This window comes from Megalops cyprinoides, chromosome 2, assembly GCF_013368585.1.
Source record: "Megalops cyprinoides isolate fMegCyp1 chromosome 2, fMegCyp1.pri, whole genome shotgun sequence".
NCBI lineage: Eukaryota > Metazoa > Chordata > Actinopteri > Elopiformes > Megalopidae > Megalops > Megalops cyprinoides.
In genome coordinates, this window is record NC_050584.1 from 31,662,117 (window position 1) to 31,682,493 (window position 20,377).

At 40.5% G+C, this 20,377-nt stretch overlaps 1 protein-coding gene across 8 annotated transcripts; it reads left to right on the plus strand.

The window, feature by feature from the left end:
- The first annotated feature begins 668 nt into the window (after window positions 1-668).
- sec16b (SEC16 homolog B, endoplasmic reticulum export factor) lies at window positions 669-16,834 on the plus strand. Of its 8 annotated transcripts, XM_036521751.1 has the most exons (27): window positions 669-762; window positions 1,360-1,547; window positions 3,222-3,256; window positions 3,448-3,796; window positions 4,085-4,188; window positions 4,361-4,475; window positions 4,585-4,669; window positions 5,130-5,268; window positions 6,430-6,581; window positions 6,924-6,985; window positions 7,330-7,468; window positions 7,964-8,206; window positions 9,069-9,166; window positions 10,000-10,081; window positions 10,617-10,734; window positions 10,917-11,028; window positions 11,212-11,317; window positions 11,470-11,607; window positions 11,888-12,001; window positions 12,564-12,648; window positions 12,845-13,114; window positions 13,942-13,970; window positions 14,219-14,323; window positions 14,429-14,527; window positions 14,968-15,070; window positions 15,800-15,864; window positions 15,977-16,834. In XM_036521751.1, the coding sequence occupies exons 4-26, from the start codon at window positions 3,492-3,494 to the stop codon at window positions 15,823-15,825; spliced, it is 2,829 nt and encodes a 942-aa protein (XP_036377644.1). In that variant the 5' UTR covers window positions 669-762; window positions 1,360-1,547; window positions 3,222-3,256; window positions 3,448-3,491; the 3' UTR covers window positions 15,826-15,864; window positions 15,977-16,834. The 8 variants fall into 8 exon arrangements, with proteins under 8 accessions (XP_036377644.1, XP_036377647.1, XP_036377641.1 ...); XM_036521754.1 differs by lacking the exon at window positions 3,222-3,256 and having other exon boundaries at window positions 15,945-16,834; XM_036521748.1 differs by lacking the exon at window positions 3,222-3,256.
- Window positions 16,835-20,377: the final 3,543 nt, after the last annotated feature.

Genomic DNA, 20,377 nt, shown 5'->3' on the forward strand with positions numbered 1-20,377 from the left:
ACGTTAAACAATACTTTCATCAGATAACATATAAAATACTGTGTCTGGTTATGGGCACCAAAGAACAAGACTGTATCGAAAACGTGAAACACAGAAGCTACCTCAAGACGAGTTCTGTCAGAATAACAAGAGAGCTTCTGAACAAGTACTACACACATACACGCACGCACGCACGCACACAGTAGTTTATTAGGGCTGGTATTGCAAGACCAGCTTTGCTTGTGCTAGACAGGCTCTGAGGTCTACAGTAAGGAGTCAAAATGAGGAGTCTAGATGGGTTATTCTTATGTACTTACAGAATTGCACAATACATCAATGTCTCCTATCTTGTAGCATCAACAATAACATGTGCTGAAGAGGTGATGATGTGAGCTAACCCACTTTCGGTTGGTAATGTCCACTGTGTAGCATTCCAAAAACGCCAATTCACTAAAGTTGTAAAGAATTCACATGTTTAGATTAGTGCAACAAAAATGTTAAATATGTATTTTAAACAATTTAACACAGCCTTAGTGGTCCAATTTCAGTGGAGGACTGCCTTAGCAAACTTCCCTTCTCAACATGGAGATTATCCAACACCATTGCAGTTGGCTTGCACTGATTCATTTTCCGTATGCGCCCGCATACCAGTGAATGGTTCCGCACAACGTGGCAAATAAACGGCAAAGTCTCACAAAACAGAGCATGTATGGAGCTACCCTTCAAGGCGTAGTAAATAAGTACAAAAAATCCATAATCCAAAATAAACAGAAAAAGGCGCATGTAAGTAAGCGACTTTGAAATATTATGACAGGTATTTTTGTATTTTAATCATTCACAATGGCTTTAAGTTTTTAAATTCAAAGTTTGATAGTTGCAAAGGGCGTGAGACGTCCCGTGAAACTTGTAGCGAGTAACCTGTAGCTAGTGTACATTCTGCGTGGGACCGTTTGACATCTCGCGAACGAATCCTGGGGTTGTATGAGTTAACAAAGCTTTCTTAAATATTGGTTAAAATTGGTTAAACTACTCAGCTACAGTCCGTTTATTACTCATGACGAAGTGATCTAATTAGAAGAGCATCAACACTAAGAAATTGTTTTGATTGTTTTTTTAATCTTATTTATTTATTTATTGTATAAATATATATTAGCAATAGTATTTATTCTTAAACCACCAAGTTGCAAGGTAGAGCCTTAAATTCTCTTTTATAATCCTCTCATGAATGTCCATCCAGCTCACTTTGTGACAATAAATCCTTAAGACTGTACTTGATTTTACCTATCTGGAACTTTAAATTGTTTGTACAAGTATTTTGGCATTTCTTCCCTGCCACACTAATAACCACCTTATCTACCTGATATGTTTTGATTGCTATAGCTGGGAAGACTAGATTGAAATATGATGCCATAAATCCATAGTTGAACTTTGCCCATGTGAAGTGAAGGAAAAGAGCAGGTCCAGGTCGACCTGGCACAGTTAGTGTTGTGATTTCGGTAAGCTGATGTGGAAGGTGTACTTTGACAGCAGCTACAGGGACATCAGAGAGTTTCGAGCTGAGCTGAACTGTAAGTCTAAATTTCTGTTTTTTTTTCCACACGATTGAACACACGTCTGTCAAGCTTGAATTTAGGTTACTCTGTTTCCCAGATCCAGATCCATAATCTACCAGGATCATTTATCTGATATCTTAAGTGATTTAGGGGAGTCTGTACAGATGTAGTCTAGGCACACAAGGCATATATTGCCATGTGTAGAGTGGATATAGAAGGTCTGTGCACCCTTTCAAAGTTTCTCGTTTTTGGTGTCTCAAAGTCTGAAATCAAGACAAGTGAAGTCAGACACATTGTAACCAACAATATCTAAGTGAAACACTGAAATCAAGACAAGTGAAGTTGTATCACATTGTAACCAACAATATCTAAGTGAAAATCAAATGTCTCAGTTTTTCAGAGGTATCAAAGATGAAAAATGTTGTCTTGGTTGCGTAAGTATACACACCCTTAAATTAATACTTTGTGGAAGCACTGTTTGCCTTGATAACTGCAGTGAATCTGTTTGGATAAGTCTCTCCCAACTTCCCACATGTAGATGTTGCAATTTTCTCCCACTCCTCTTTACAGTAGAGTTTGAGTTCACTCAGATTGCAAGGGGACCACTTATAAACAGCTCTCTTCATGTCATTTCAAAGATTTTCAGTAGGGTTGAAGTCAGGGCACTGACTGGGCCATTCCAGGACTTTGGTCTTCCTGTTATCAGCCATTCCACTGTGGATTTGGCTGTGTGTTTGGGGTCGTTTTCATGCTGATAAATGAAACTCTTCCCCATCTTCAGATTTTTCACAAAAGGTAGCAGGTTTTTTTCACAAATCTTTTGGTATTTTGCACTGAGCATTTTCCCTTCTATCCTCACCAGAGGTCCTGTCCCTGCAGAAGAGAAACAGCCCCATAGCATGATGCTGCCACCACCTTACCTGAGAGCAGGGACTGTGTTCTTAGGCTGATGGGCTTTAGACTTTAGTCTCATCAGACCACAACACCGTTTTCCATATGGCAACAGGAGATGTTTTTCCATAATTTTTGCATAATTTGGACAAGACTGGGTGTAGCCTGTAGCTCCGAATTGTGGAGAACACATGAATGAAATGGTTGGTATGCGCATATGGTGCTTAGTCCTTGCCATAAAGTCCTGTAGCTCTTTTGTTTTGCGGCTGTTGTGTTTCCTCTTTGCACAGTCATCCATCTTGGAGGGACAGCCTGATCTAGGCAAGGTGTTGGTGGTGCCATATTCAATCCATATTTTTTTATCCATGGTTTTTACTGTGTTCCATGATATGTGTAAGGCCTTTGATATCTTTTTATACCCCTCTTCTGAGCTTTAGCTTTCAGCAGTTCAATCCAAGGGATGTTTTGGTAGCTCTTTGTTGCCCATAAATGTTTCTTTATACTGGCATGTACTAAGAAACAAGGAAACTTGCTGAGAAAACCTACAGGATTTTATCCTGGATTAAGCAGTATCACTTCAGGCAGTTACAGGTTTAGTCAAATAGCGTTTCACATAATTTGGATGGTGGTTAGATCTAAGCACAATTACAACTACCATTTTAACGGGTGTGTAAAATTTTGCAACCAGGGTGTTTTAATTTTTCTATTTTAAATTAATATTAAGAAATGTGTTGCCTGTTGTGGGTTGCAATGTCTGAATGAAAGTAGAAAAACTGATTTGATGGGTTTACATTTCAGGCCTCAAGGCAATAAAAACAAGAAGTTTTGAAAAGGTGTGTAGACTTTCTAGATCCCCTGTATTTGTGTATGTATGAGTGTGTTACTTTGAATTAAACAAATAATTGAATCAATTTGTAGCTGTTTCATTTTGGTGAACAGCCAATGAGAATTTGTTCTTAACAGTGATCCCTTTTGCCCATAGTGGTAAAGTGAAGAGTCAGATAAAGAGTTCTGCTTTTCTCAGGTGTTTAACGCAGCTGCACTCTGAGGCCTGGTTGAGCAGGGAGGATGGATCCCAGAGGACCCCCATGGCGAGGCTTTGGGCCTCAGGAACCTCAGTACTATGGTCCCAGGCCTGGCTACCCACCGAGGTCTTGTGACTGGGAGGGCTATAATAGGCCCAATCACCTTGGTGAAGCCTACCACCCACACCCAGATCCCAGAGCAAAGCAACATCTGCCTCCAGACCCCAGGTCTGGGAGTTATGTTTCCAGCCCCCATCCCAGACCGGATTTCTCCCCCAGTTACTGGAGCACTCCCATCTCTAGGTCGGGCTATGATCCACATTGGTCAGGTGGCTGGCTGCAACCAAGGTTGGTCTGTACAGAGTAGTCAATGAGTCAGTCAGTCCAGACATTTTAGAGGTAGTAGCATTTGTACAGCCTTGATTTATGCTAATGGGGAAGCATGATTTCTTCAAAAATCATTCTCTTGTGTCATTTATAGTTTGGAGTGTGCAAGAAGTTGACAGATGCTGTCATATTTAATATATTTTTAGACTGTTTAGGCTGTGTAGGTGTTTGCAACCTTTGCCTAAAATTTATGCCTTTCAGATGTGGAGTTCAGACATTTTTTGACAGTGTATTTCCTGTCATTTTCAGACAGGGTTATGACCACCATCCCCACAACTACTCATCTTGGTACACCACAGAGGATTATGGGTACTATGATAATGGCTATAACACCAGACACCACAAACAACCAGGTACATGATCAGAGTATTCTTGTCCTGGACTGGTGATCTGTATATTGTGGCTAATTAAGGTGTGTTTTTCATCAAGATTTTTTTTCAAATATTAAATTAAAATGAGTAACGTATTGCTATTGCTCCAACAAATAGTTCTCAGATACATAAATGTGTAATTAATAATACCCAGGTGCTGGCCAATGGACTCACAGCATACCTGATCAAGAGTACCGGAGGTCAGAGACATATCAGGAAGGACAATATCAACAAGACTGGACTGGCACCACTTACACAGAACAGTACAGGTTGGTTTGGTTATTCCGATCCATACTACTTTTCAGTACCCGATACCCTCTTAACTGAAACACTTACTGTGTAAAAAAATCAGAACTGACTCTATCCCTTTCATTTCAGCAGTCAGCCAACAGAGAACCATTGCTTTGACCCCATCTTTCCCAATGAAGGCCATGCCAGGGAAAATGGGGAAGGTTCAGGAGAGGTAAACCCTGATCAAAAAGCTTACATAAAGGAAAGAAAAATGGCTCTCAGCTCAATCAACTGGCAACAGCACTGGTCTTGAATGCGAGTTGTCGGACGTCTGTGAGTTATTTGGATGTCAGTGGAGCAGCACCTGTCCTCCAGTTGGTGCCCGCTTCACAGTGGTGCATTGTGGGACTGCTGTAAATGCAAGTAGCACTCTTGCAGCAGAAAAGGTGATATGAAGGGGAAAATCTTAAAAAAGAAAAACTGTGAATGTGAATGCAGATATTATACCCAGAAAAATGATTTATTTTTCATATGTCATTTGATGGGATGTATGGATGAAGTATAGCATCTTGATGCGAAGTACGTACACAGTGGTTGTGGGAATCTGCTGTCTCATTTAGAACAGGAATCCTTTGTCAATGTGAAGTTATGGTGCTGTTAGTCAGGGCTAGTTATGTGTGCTTATCTTCAAGGTCTCTCTGTATGGGCCTGGGGCCCTGGTGGAATCCAAAATGTCTGGGCTGTCCTCCAGCACCTATGAGCTGAGCCAGTACATTGATGATGCGGAGCAGAGCAACCCACCCGTACAGTCTCGCTGGAGCCCCCTTACAGGTTTTTGCCGCATCACAAATCATCATTCTTGGGGGTCAAACACATATCTGAAAGGACTGTATGCTGGCTTTTACTCCAAGACATATGAAGAAGAGGTCATTTCTTCCAGAAGTATCTTTCTGGGCACCAGGCACCACTCTTAATGCCAGTCAGAGATCTAAGAATTGTTTTGTCTGTTTATCCCTTTGATTTTTGGTGCTGATTACACTTTCACTGTAATGCATTGCTCTGTTTAACAATGAACAGACACTTCCAAGGTTATTTTTTTCATTCAAAAACTTAAACAGTGGATTAAAGTTTTTCAGACGATGAATCTGTTATAAAACAATTAAGTTAAACATTATGCAGAACTCCTGCTTCCATTAGTTTGCTGTCTTGAAGTTTTAGCAATGGGAAAATGTGCTAGATCTGTACTGAGGAATTTCAGGTATCAGGGAATTACTTTGATTCCACCTTATCTGGTATTGGACAAGCAAACATTTTTGGTTTGTTTTCCTACTAGCAGTTCAGCTGTAGTATTTCAGTAAGATTTATGTAACTAGAATAAGTAGAAATGTGTTGCACCCAGTTTTACAGTGAGCTCATCATGGTCAGTACATCCATGTAACTGGCATTTAAATCTTATTTGTATCCCGCTGAATGAGTAATTGTACAATTAAGTAACTCAGTTATTGAGATTTTCATCTGAATTGCTGTAAGAGATGATGGTAAATAGTGTCAGTGTTATGTGCATAATCACAGTGAAAGTGAGTCACACCTATGTCATTAACACCTTTTCAGTTAGTACTGAATCTGTCTGCAAGGGCGTGGCTGCTGAAGCTCCATGCAGGAAACACCCTCCAGCAGCTGTTGTTCTGCAGAGCAGCTTTGGGGAGTGTCAGTGATTTCTTTTTATTTTGATGCATTGGAGTATGTGAATTATTGAGGTCAATACATAATATAAAGGCACTGCACTAAATACAGTGGTTTGTCCTGGTGAAAATTATTGGCTGCTTTTAAACCTGTTGAAGATGGAATAAGGCACCATAAGGGATCAGTGAATGGGGCAACTTGGGCCTCAATGACTATGCCATTTGGGGCTGGAGTCTGTGACCCACTGCACACAGTAGTGAGGCCCTGCCTGCAGCGTGATGCAATAATGGCTCCTGTGTATGTCTCCAGAGCACGCCACTGTCCCATGTGTGGAGGCCCCGCTGAAATTCTCTCTGCCTCATGTGAGGGTCAGCTTCGGACCAGGCGGTCAGCTGATACGGGTCAGCCCCAGCCTGGTCTCGCAGGGGGATCCTGCCCTGGTGGAGTTTCACAGTTTGGAGGTACTTTCATGAGTGGGTCAGAGCTGATTTGTTCGGGGCTTTGATTTTAAATAATGATACAAAAATGTTTACTGTTTGTACCCAACTAAAATAGCACCGGCATTATTTCTCATTCAGTAGAATGACAACTACTGCTGTAACCAGCGTTACAGGAGTATTTCTCATTCCACTGGTGATCAAGGCTTAGAGGGCCAGTGTTACAGCAAGAGTGAAGCACATTCTCCTAATGATTTCACTGACCTTGATACAGACTCATGTCCATTTAGCTGTGATTAGACTAGTTTCACTGCAGAGAACAGAGTGCTCAGACCAGTGTTAGTGTGTGATTGGCTGTTTCTACAGGTAATCCTGGCAGAGACACAGGAGCAAGAGGAAATGAGAGAGTTCCCTGGACCACTGGCGAGGTACACTCATCTGCAAGAGAGATTGAAGCTGTCCATAATGCACTCATGTCAAAATTACCCTTCAATGATTTTTTTCCACTTCAGCACTTAATTAGTTATAATAATACAGTATATAATAGTAATACATAGTTCAGAAAGAGTTCATTAGCAGAGCCACAGACTGTAAATATATAAAAAAGAACACAAACTCCATCGTCTGTATGTTGCTTCATCCAAACAGTCTTTGGTACTCGTCAATGTATTTGTGGCAGAAAACTGGTTTCAGCCTAATGATACAGATGACACATGGTCCTGGTCAGTTTTTTGTGCATGTTACTTGCCAAAAACATTACCTGCTTTTCCAGGGAGGACCTGCACAAAGTGGATGCAATCTCTTTCGCACTGCAGAAGGCAGAAACCTGCCTGAAGGAAGAATCATTGCAAGACAGTGCCTCTTTTGCCCTCTTGTGGATGCTACTGGTACTTCTTTGCAGACAGAATGGTGTAGGTACTTAAGATATATTGAGCTTGTGTAAGATATGGAAAACAGGTGTTGTTATTTGAAGTAGAATGTTTGGAACAGTTTTATTATTGTCTCATGTTTTAAATGTCTGAGTACCTGATTTATCTTTATTCACAACGACAAAGATGGGTCGTATCCACCTGACCGGTTATGCCAATAGAGATCAACTGAAATTTGGTTGCAATGTTGCTGATCATTTAGTTGGTCAGAAATATGTTATCCAGTTATCATAAATATATCATTTTAAACACCATGTCATCCATGGCAAATTACATTACCTTACATGGGACATGTTATGTGTATGTACAGCTAGATAATTACTGTTACTGAAATACTTTGCTCAAGGGTTCAACATAGATGTCTCACTCAGGATTCAAACGTTGTGATTATGAGTCAAAATGCTGATGCAGTGTAAAGCTCACAGACAGCTCCTGTTGAGTGCTCTACAAAATCTCTCCCTTTCTCTCCGAGTGCAGAGGATCACGGGCTCGGATGTCGCAGAGCTCCTGATGAGAGACTCCTGCTCCCCAGGGCAGTTTGACAGCAAGCCTGGCCCTTCAGATGGGCCCAGCCTCATCGATCTGAGTGAGGGTCCCACCCCTGAGATGGAGGTGTTGGACAGCGCCGACCTGTTGACTGGGGCCCCTGAGTCCAGTGCCAAACCTGGAGAGAAGGCCCTGCAGGCATACACCCAGCTCCTGCTGTCTGGGAGGAAGAAGGTCAAAGTCGCAGTCGATAAAGGACGATTAATGGCTGTCCTCAGAGCTGCCATGTGTGTCTGTTTATTGAGCAGGGAATGGAGGTTCAGCTTTTTCCTTATCAAATTTTTATTTTGGCAACATAATTTATGGAAATCTTGAGTAGCTGGTTAGGAAAAAGGTTTGAAAGTTTTGAAAAAGGTTATGTTCTCCTCTCAATAAACATGCATGGTTGCTTTTAAGTAGTACAGAATATAGACTTAATAAACTTTAAATTTCCAGCCTGTTGAAGGACAACTTCCTTCAACTTCATTCGGTCATATTTCTTGAAGCATTACAGCTTTCAGTGTCTTTCAGCACTGCAAGGCACATTTTTCATATGCACAGATGTACGCAAGGTCTCCATGTGTGTCATTCTTGATACTCTGCAAAAGGACATAGTAGGTCATGTCCTAGTAAAACATGGTAACGTGGAAAGCGGAAATCTATCACCATGCATCAGGAAGTTTCTTCCTATCTCTTGGATGATAAAATGAATATATTACCTTTAAGTCTATATATTCCTAATAAATACGGGGTCAGTATAGACGTCTTTATGCATTGTGTCTCGTATTGTCTAGTACTCACCCATTAATAAAGCTGAATTGTATGTAAAGCAGTGCAGCTGAAGAAAATGGCAGCAGGGAATCTGAACCCGTGATCCATAGGGCTCTCATTAGATGGTAACCATTCTCCACATTACTGCCCTTTGTCTTACACTTGCTGGGATACTCATTTGTGGCTAGGTCAATTCAGGACATGAGTGGGTTGTACAGTACATCGCATTTACTAACAACATCAGTGTCCAGTTCACTCATGCCCTGCTGTCCTGTCGGCTACTCAGGAGGCCCTGGAGTTGGCCATGAAGAGTGACCTGTGGGGACATGCCCTGTTCCTGGCCAGTAAGATGGAGAACAGGTCTTACACCACTGTGTTGAACAGGTAAGTGAACGTTGCCACTGTGATTTATTGGCATGAACCTGACCACAAAGATTCAGTGATTTAAAAGATTCACTCTTAAGGTTGTGTGTTTTAATATCTAATTCCCAAGTGCATCTCAAGTCTTATTTCAAAATGTTGAAACATTGGAAGAAATGAGTTAGAGAGTTCTTTCAGAGTAGAAAATCATTTCTGCATGTTGGTTTCTGAAGCCACATCAGGGAATATTTTAAAAACATATTTACTGTTATAGTATGCAATAACATAAACATTGTTTTTTATACTAAAATAAACAGCCACATGATACAAAATCATACAGCCATGTCCTTGCAGGGTTGTTGTATTGAATAAAATGATATTGATTAATTGATGTCAAGTCTTTCACTGCAGTGGTACATTAAACAGGTCATTTACATGACTATGTGGATATTCATCTGATATGCATGTTAATGGTGTTAATTACCACACTGTGTCACTCAGAGGTCAACTGTCTGTATATACATTTTCACTGTCAAGTCTCCGACAGGTGTATCTTGTTACCAAAATGGGCTTGCCTGTCTGCCTTTAAAAACGAGGAGTTGACCTTACTGGGAGAACGCTTATGCTGCAGGCCACCAGCAAGCTCTTGTAATTGCATCCTGGTGGCTTTTACCATGCACACTATGCTAACTGCTAAGCTCAGCAGTGTCTCCCTCTGTCCGGGAGTGAGTAGCAGAAATGATAGTGGGAGGGGATGGGGTGGGGGGTGTGGAAGATAGTAGTAGGGATATTGCAGGACAGCGTTTGGTATTTACAAGTATGTGGCCTGCACCCTTTTGGCTGGTGCTGCATTGCAGGTTCATGGGAAGTCTGTCTACCTGCGACCCCCTGCAGACTCTGTTCCAGCTGCTCTCTGGGAGGATTCCCACCATCACCATGGTATGTAGCATGCTCAGTGCACACCCACTGTGTTACTGCCCTATTTCTCATGTGCCGCAGTCACATTTTATCCCTGGAAACTTCCAGCTGTGCACTGCCAGTTTCACTCCGTCCAGTGACTACGAGGAAGCAGTACACACCCACAGGGCAATGCAGTGGCTCAGACATGCAACACAGTGCTTTCACTGATCAGATTTTTTTTAGCTGGCTGTACCGATGCATTTATATTCTGCTAGTTGTCTGATCAAAGAGGTAGATATTTTAATGGGGCTCATCAAGTAAAACTAATTTTACTATAGCAGTAACACTATATCCTGACAATCATTTAAACCCATGCTCTAACCACATTATCAAAAGCATTTTCTGATATCTAGATGATGATAAACATGTACAAGACTGATTTTCTTGTAGTGCTCTTCAAGAATGTTATTGCTGTCCGATTTTAACACAAGCTAATTCTGTCTTATTTTATATTGCATTGTGAGTGTAGATCATCTGGTCTGTAGTGTAGTGTGTCAGATTATCCTGTCCACAGTGCTGTGGCAGTGAGAGGTGGGGGGACTGGAAGCCCCACCTGGCCGTCATGCTGTCCAACGAGACTGAAGACATTGCTGTGCATCAGAAGGCCATTGTCACCATGGGGGACACTTTAGGTATGGACCTCCTGCTCAGTGAATATTCATACACAATGGCAGCGTTAGTCCTGGTATCAGCCAAAACAGTCTGTTTGGACACTTACACTTAAGTGGTTGTTGTGGAGAGTTTTATTGTGGTCAGCTGGTCGGCCTATTTCAGACCATCTCACTGCGGTTTGGTGTTGACATTTCTTTTCCAGCCACTCGGGGCATGATCGGCGCTGCCCACTTCTGCTATCTGACGGCACGTGTTTCTTTTGGAGTGTACACCTCCAGTGCAGAAAAACTGGTCCTTCTGGGAAGCAGCCATAGGTACGCTCAGTTTTGTCTCAATCCGGATAGTGAGTGATGACCTTTTAACAGCCAAAAGCAGGTCAGATTCAAACATAGCCAGTAGTCAGATAGTGGCTTGCATGTCCGTACTGCTTATGTACCATACTAAAACCCAACTAAACAATGAGTTTATCATGATGTGGGCATCTGTATATTCCTTAGTCTGCCTTTCCTGAAATTCGCCGGGAATTCTGCTATCCAGTGTACCGAGGTATTTGAATACAGCCAAAGCTTGGGAGACTCCTCTTTCTTCATTCCCTCCTTCCAGGTGAGAGATATTCCCAGTCTACTGACTAATCAGATGTTTACTCCAAATAGTGAATACTTAACTCTGAATACATATCTCTGATTCCAAATGCTGATGTGGGGTACTGAGAATTGTTGAACCATCATTTGGACTCAGGCAGCTGTTTTTTTCAGGTCTATAAGTTCCTGTATGCGTGTCGCCTGCTGGACTGTGGGTTGGCGCCTCAGGCCTTCCACTACTGTGAGGTGATAGGAAAAGCCCTGCTGAAGCAGCATACCCCCAGCACAGTCCTCCTGGGAGAGGTTATTAAGGTAGAGCACCAGCCCACACATGCACACCCACACACATATACATACAACCATACATGAGTACACACAAACCCTCACATACACAGAAACACACACATACACGTGTGCTCACACATGCCAAACGCACCACCACAGATACACAAATGACACACATAGGCTGATATTTGCAGACCTCATTCACCACATGCCTGTGGTTAAGTGTATACATAAGTGTGCCCTTTTAGACTTGTATATGTAGATGCATGTTCTGCCTGTTCAGCACTGTTACCCTCCTCCCCCACAGCTGGCTGACAGGCTTAAGCAATCAGATCCACACTTTAGTGATGTCAGCGCGGACAGGTCCGCTCAGGACCCTGATTGGCTAGCACAGCTGCGGCTGCGGCAGCAGGGTGCTCAGGTGAGGATGTGTGCATGTGTGTGGGATGGACCACAGAGATAAATCACTCACAGCGTTATAGTACTGACAGACACAGATACTTCTGTTTTAGTTTCATTTCTTCTTATATTTCTGTTTTTTCCCTTATTAAGAAGAGAGCTGTGGGCAGGTAATATTCCTCTCACTTTGATTCCCATAAAGAATATCTGCCCAAGAAATAATGAATCTTCTTTTGGGACTTGTTCAGCTGTGATCATGGCATTTATCTTGGTTTCAAATTGAATCGCTGTTATGTGCTGCTTCACTCTCTGGCAAGTACTGGACCTGCTTTAGGCAAGTTTTGTTGAAGACCCTCAAGTTTATCTCATATCCTGGTTTATCCAAAGTTATTAACTTTCTTTGACTTTGTGTTTGCTGTTATTGTTGTTGTAAATTCACACATGCTAAAGTCATGAATATTTAGAAATGTCTTTTACTACTGTTTGCCAGAGGGTAAGAGTCACTATGAGCTCAAATGAACCGGGAAGCATCTTTCACAACATGCAAATGAAGATGTCTCAGTAAAATTAATGCATTTGCTTAGATGGGGAGCTATGGTTTCACTGACACATGCGAATCAGCTGTTGAAGAACATACAATGGCAAATGAGGAGAAGAAAGTGTATCCAGGTAACCCCGAAGTCCCACATCATTCCCAGTGTCAAAGCCTCTGCATGGTGGTGTTTCTTCCACCAGGTGGCAGAAGTGTGCACTTTATATTTGAGTCTTATGGCTGGCTGATGATTTTAAAGACTGTGTTTTGAAAATGGGACTTTAATCTGATGTTAAGTTTTCCTGAAGTTTCTCGTATTTGGATTCCCTGTAGATCCTTATACAGATGATCATGAGCTCTCCCCAGACACAATGATTGGTGACATTCAGCATCCAGATGCTCAGCACCTACAGTTTGAAAATGCCGCTGAACTGTACACACCCTATACCTGGACGCAGCAGGCTAGTTGGCAAGCACACAGCCAGCCTGCGGCAACCCCGGTGACTGGAGGTCAAGATTGCAACCTTGTGTTAACAAACGGCACATATTCCGAGACTGCACCTCTGAACCCAACACTCAGTGGTCAACTCTCAGCTGGTCAAGGTAAGTAGGTTATACGGTTCCATTTTTGACAAACACATACCTGGGGGAGAACTTGTTCTGAAGGCTCTGGGTGTTATGAATACTATCACAAAATTGTGGTGGTCTGTATGTAGAGCAGCTGTGGTGCATTGGCACCAGAAAAATGGTTTCTTATACATGGCCAGCACCACCGGCCCAGAATTGCCACACTTGTAATTATTCATTATACATCTGGGTCATTACTTTAAAACTAAATGTAGCAGTACAGTTATCCATCTGGCTGGATAACTAGTTGTTTAATCCTGCTAAACAACAATGGAATATAATTGTGATGAATCATCTTTTCCATGGAAATTTTTTCAGAGATTCATTATGCTGCCCCATAAGCCCTTTGCATTGAAATGCAGTGTTCAGGATGTATTGCATCTTAGTTCCGCTTATAGACACTGAATCAGCTTGAATCTGGAATGGAATCAATGTTTCTATTTACTTCAGTTGTATGTTAATAGAGAAAAGCCTCAAGATTTACCTGTCAATCTGTCAATCTATCAATCTATCTATCTATCTGTATATAAATCTTTCTGTGTCTAAATTATTACCAATTATAGTGTTGGCTTCAGTTTTTCAGGAATGCCACACAATGTTGAACCACGAGATGTAAAACCACATTATATCAAGGGAAGGGAGTACATGCACACTGTCTGTATTCCTTTATCGTTCACATTAATGTAAATTTTTCAGGGAAAATTTCCCAGTGATTCCATGCTTTTATAACCCTTATAATTGCTAAAGCTACTGTGTGGCATAAGATAAGGTAATCAAGCTTTTGTTTTGTTACATGTACACAGGGGTTGAGAGCCAGCCTGATACTTGTGGGGTAAGTTAGAGGAGGACTCTGAAAAAAACAAACACCTTGTCCACTGATTTAAGTCACATGTCACATTCAGTATCCTCAGCAAACATGCATTGTGCACAAACATTAACATGGGGTGGGTCTGATGTGTCATATTCCTCCTGGTGCAAAAACTGAGCTGTTTGCAGTGAGCTAGAGTTAAAAGCTCTATCTCAGAATTGGCATACGTGAATGCCTTAAGCCTGTTGCGTTTTGCGTGTCTGGATGTGCAGATGGGTGAGGTCATGCCAAGCCCAGACGAGCAGAGACAGGCCAGCCAGCAGCCCCCTGTCCAGGAGAGAATGGCCACGGGGCAGGGAGGTGCCCAGCCTGAAAAGGTGAGCCATGACCTCCTGTCAGCTCCACTTCCTGTCCTAAATTCTGTACACTTTCCGCCTCACTTCTGAAGATAAGTCAAGTTTCATTTTTCATCTTCTTTCTAGGGCACTAAATCGGGATTGTTTAGTGGTTGGTTCAAATCAAAGCCTAAAGACATCCAGAAGGAGGGTACTGAAGATTTAAAGCATACCTCTATGGAAAAGGTAAATTCAGTGTCTATAAAGGGCACAACAAGCAATCTTGTAACGTGACACTGGACACATTTTTAGGTCAGCTCATGTTGTTGCCTTCTATTGCTGCAAAATGACTATAAATTCTAAGAACTATAGGGTTTTCGTCATTTTTGATTTTTCCATGAAATACTTAATAACATTAATCCACATTTAAAATAATCAGCCATTAGAGCAATAAATTATAGTAACAGTAAATACAACAAACACTTTACTTCTCATTGTCCTTAGGTTTAATAAAACAAAACAGCATTTTAGGGCTAATTTTAAGGCAAAAACTGGCTACATGCTGATAGGGTTACAGCCCAGCTTACGAGCAGCTTGTTTTCCACTTTAATAACCTAGCTGGTTCAGGGCCATTTGTCCCTTTGCAGTATAGAGGGGCTCTTCTCAGATTTACCTTCTTTCTGAAGGAGACACCAGCACCCCCTCTGTCCTCACCTCCTCCTCCCCCACCTGACACATTCCTATCTCTGCCTGCATCCACGGGGTTTAACCCCTTCTCTAAAAATGCCGGTGAGTATGTTATTGAATTATCTCAGTGCATGTAGACATTCAGTCATGAAGAAATCTGTATTGACAATGTGAAAAAAATGAAGTATCATGGCTCTGTTTCATGTTTCATGATTATTTTAGGAACGTTAACACACTTGCATGTGTACACACACACACACACACACTCACACTCTAACACTCACACTCACAGACAGAGAGGGAGAGAAGATAAAAAAAATCCTGCAAGAAGCTTGGAAGAATTTTGTGACACACTACTTGAAAAAAATTCATGATAGGCTCCCAAAGCGAGTCACTTTAGTTTTGCATTCGAAGGGAGGCTACATAAAAAAATACTGACTTGTTTTAAAAACACAAGAATTTTTTCGTTTACTTCAGTGTTATACAGTGTGTTTTCTAACAAATGAACAATGTTGTTCAGATACATGGCTTTAATTTGAATTTTTCAGAGTAGCCTAAGACTTTTGCACAATACTATATATGTATGATCTATATTATCCCTTAAACCATTCTGGTGTAGTGTAGTCATTATAGTTTTAGTGTTTTCCTATTAAGATTGTTGGTGCCATGCTCTGCTGTATCTAGACTATTTTTACACTTAAGCACCCTGTACAAGCAGTGATCTTGCCACATGTAATAGCATCTGTCTTAACACTTATAATGCTGGGTGGAGTACAGCCAAGAACACTGTGTTTCTGTCTAACTGCTTGTGATATGATCTGGTTTGCGCAGGGAGACTGCAGAGTTTCGAAGGTTGACATTCTTCCCCTGGGTCCACCTCGCTGGCCCTCTCTTAGGTAAGAGACTGTGTAAAGTGGACACTTTGCTGAACAAGTACATAAACACTTCATAAGCACTTTCCTATTCAGCTTATCAGTTTTTATTTTCTTCTCCTTTGTTATAATTTAGAGGACCCTCAATACCACAATTTTGTGATAATATTCATGAAAGCTGGGTAACAGGGAAGACATTGACTGGATTCTGATGTCAGGCTGAAGCTGAAGGCCACCTCTGGGACCTCTTGGCCACCTCCCCTTATTTCTTTTTCTGGATGACCCTTCAAACCTCCAGTACTCCATCAGTGTCCAGTAGTTACAAAAATACACTGGAAACACTAGTGTGATTAGTGTGCTTTCAGTGTTGTCCATCACATTCAATTTGCTGAAGAAAGTGAGCAGCTGAGGTTGTGCCCTGGGGAAATTGCTACTGGAAAATGTGCTGGGTGTGGCAGTAGAAGATGGACGATGAGTCACAGCAGCCACCACCTGAGGTTGTGCATTCTGTATGATTAACACCTTGAACAAAAGCCAAAGAAAAGGCAATGCCTGTATATATCAGTGCAGCATGTCAAAGACCCCAGTACAATGTATGTGTGTGTTAACAGCTTGTTGTGAGGTGGAAGGCTGTATTGCTTTGCCTCCTTCTCATGTCACCACTGTTTGGCCTGGTTTAACATTTAGTACCAGATGACATACACATACACATACATGCATTAAATATACTGATGCAAATGTGTCATTAATGCAGTCACAATTGAATAAGGGCTGGGTCACTTCAGCCAGACATAAGTTGGGTGTACAACTCTGTAGGCTTACAGCAGTAACACACACACACATTCCCAGACTGTGTAATTTGCAGAGAAGGTTCCTGTTACCCTATATGGATTGACTTGAGTTGGGCCCAAATATAAGCATCTCAACTTTTCAAAAGGGGGCAAGTCAAGTAATTAATTTTGTTTGTAATTTCTGTGGGATTTAAAATGTACTGTAAGAGTTAATATTAAAATTACTGTTTTATATTATGTTAAAAGTTCATATTGAAAATATATAAAATGTGTAAGTTTTTGTTAATTAAGCCACTGAATATACATTTCACAATACATAACTTTAATAGAAATGAGCGAAGCTTTTAAAAGTACCTTAACAGTATTTAATATTTATTCATTTAATCTTATAAACATTTGTAAAAATGAACACACATCAGATATATTTCTCCTTTTTCAAACCTGGGGTTGCTGAAGAATATGGATGTACAATTAATAAATTACAAATTTGTGACATTGTATAGTTTTTGTTATAGTGGAAATATTTTTAAAAATTGCACACATCAGTTTTATTTAAATAACTTTAATTTGGCAATAGTCCATTCCTGTAAGAATATCTGTAAATTAATTGATATATTATGAAAATCATTTTGAAATAATTTCTTTTCTACATTTCTCAAACCAGTATTTCAACATCCATGTCTCATTGATTGATGTTTCAATTTTTTTTTACTACCCTTAAGTTTTCACATAATATTATTTTTATTAAGAATATTTATTTTTAATGAGATTATACTGAAGCAATGCTTCCAGTCGTTTTTCAGATAAAGCTTGTGAATTTTCTGGGTTATTCTGACACTGTCATTGAGGAGGGGTTTTATGTTGTACTCTGTCGTTTTGAATTCGTGAATGAACTACCTTGAACTACAAACTATAGAATCAGTTTATGGGCAGATAAGGTATGTTGTTCACCCTTCAGTTCCTGCTGAGAAACTTCAGAAATACCTGTTACATCTTGATTCTGTTTTAACATCATCTTGTACAGGCAATCATAGTGTTCTGAGCTCCCCCATTAATGGATTGCTATAGCCATCAGACAGTTTCCCTGCTCTACTAATTTATGTCAGAAGGAATATTGTTGTTCGTGTCAGCGCTGATTATACATCTAAATTACCACCAGTTGTCCTAGCCAGCTGCTTTCTGGACATTGATAACTGGATAAGTTGGATTTCTAAAACTAAACAGAGAATTGAAGTCATTGATGTGGTCCAGTCCAAAATGGATGATTTCCTATTATTGATGGGTTTTAAGTTGTTCTTTTTATTGAGGCAAAGAGTCTGGGTGTCATCCTATATTCATAGTTTTTGAAGAAACATTAAGAACATTTTAAATACTTCAATACAAAATTACATTTTAACATCAAATCACACCATGCTCTTTCACACACAGATAATGAAACTCTTATCCAGGCCATCTTAAGGTCTTGTTTGGATTATTGTAATGCAATCTTAACAGGTGTTTTGGCCCAATTTTTTGACAACCCTCAACATGGTCAGAAATATTTAGCATTCCCTTTTGGGATCCCCTTAAGCACCCCAAATCCCAGCATCACTCCAGTTCACACCCACAAGCTCAGCTGGATACTTGTTAAATTTAGAATCCAGTACAAGATACCAGTGCTGACATATTAATCTTTGCATTGCTGTGCCACTAAGCTAATTTGCTGATCTGCAAGTCTACAAATGACACCCATTTTCTTTGCTTGTCCAGTGCTGGCCACTTACTGTAATCATCACAATATCTCAACTCTGCACCAGGGACAGTTACCCTTTCAGCTGTACTACTTACTGCAGTAAGTCAGTGAGCACCATGAAAAGTACACTGAAATCCCATCTTTTTAAACTAGTGTACACCTGTCATTGTTCTTTGGTAGCTACAGTTGTTTTTGTTTTGTTGCTTTTGTGTCTTTTATATACCATCATATTTTTCATTATTTGATTTAATATACACGTTTTCTATTGTTGGTAATATTGTCTTGCCTAATATGCCTGAAATGTTTTGCAATCTGTCTCAGAATTTGTGTTCCTAAATTAGGAAAGTACTTAAAAAAGAAAAACTTTATTATCATTGCTGTTGTCATTCATACTAAAAGTAACAGTAATAACAAGACAAAAAAGAATGTCAAGATAAATCATGAATCTTGTAGACACAATCATTGTATTGATTTATTGAAGCCACGTTTCTGATGATGGGCCACGGTGGCTGTTAAAGATGATGCTGGCTAAAGCATGATGAAAATGTAATAGGATGCTTATCAGTCAGGGGAAGGAATTTCACAGCAATCAGGGCCATCTCCTTTTACCATTACTCTGCACTGCAGCTGTGTGTGACACAAGCCAAGCCTGTTCAGGACCTTCTTGACAAGGCTCAGCAGGAAAGGTAATCCTGTTGCATTTAGCAAGAATTTCTCACCGTAGCGCTGCGTTACACCAAAGATGCACTGCAGTCCGCATCATAGATCACAAAGTGCTTTAATGAGGTTAAATTACAATATTGGGGCAGTGTGTTGAAAATATATTTGCTATTCTAAATTGTTTTTCATTCAGACAAAGCTGAAGTAGCCCTAGAGACAATGAATCTACACCAAGTATTGAAAAACTGAACTGAAAATGGGAGACATATAAAAAATGAGAATGGGCTCTAAATTGTCTCCTTGCATAAGTTGTACATTTCACAATAAAGGCTTTTCTACAATGCTATATTATGTTACAACTTTATTTTTATGCTGTTTGTTGATTCTGACCGACCTTTGGTAAGTATATCAGAGCTGCAGTGTGAGACAGTGGTCTCATTACATGTAACAGGACCTAATGGAAGAGTGGAAGATTACTTGTATCAATTACAAATTTAAATAACTCAGTTTAACTTGGTAATTCAGTATGAAAAGAAACTCTGACAGAGTTAAAATTCATGGGTCACTATCCCTGCAAAACAGTTTGGGAGGAATTATTTTCTTCATACATTCAAATTAATATAGCTTCATTTTTTAGCAGAAGCTGTTATTTGTACGTTTTGTTTTGAACTATGTGTCATTCCACAGTTGACCCTGATGAAAGTTATTGCAGCAACAAAACATTTCTTCTGAATACACTTGGCTGGGTAGACATTATCCTGCATGGTTAATTTCATATGGTTATAAAAACAGGTCCATGATGAATTGGCCAATATTCTTGTAGTAAAGGTTAAGAATATGTTGAAGGTTGTAACTGTGAGAAATCTATTACAGTATATGGAGCCTCAGCAAAAATACAACACTAAATTAAGATGCCTGCACCAACAGCTGACACCCTCAGGGTGCTGGAGTTCAGGTTACAAGCCCTGGAGGACGCTCAAGAAGCCAAAACGTCTCTCGCCAAGTTACTTATTGGCTGTGTCTCAGTCCAGTTGCTACAATCCTCACCTAGCTGCTACACCTCAGTGTTGTGCATTGACATGTGAATCAGCCCTGCAGCAACATTTTAGGCTTATGTGGCCCTCAAATTTCCACTTTGATCAAGCCAGCAATAACGCGTGGGGTATCCCACAACAATAGCAACAATGTACACCACGTAAGTAGATCCCACAATGTAATCACATAAATCATGGAGATGATGTCATTAATGATAGTTGTGGCTGCTGGTTCCATCCACATACACATGTTGGTTGTGCAGATTCTACTGAAATAGTAATTAACGGGGAAGGGTGTCCAGTGGAGTGCGCTTATACAC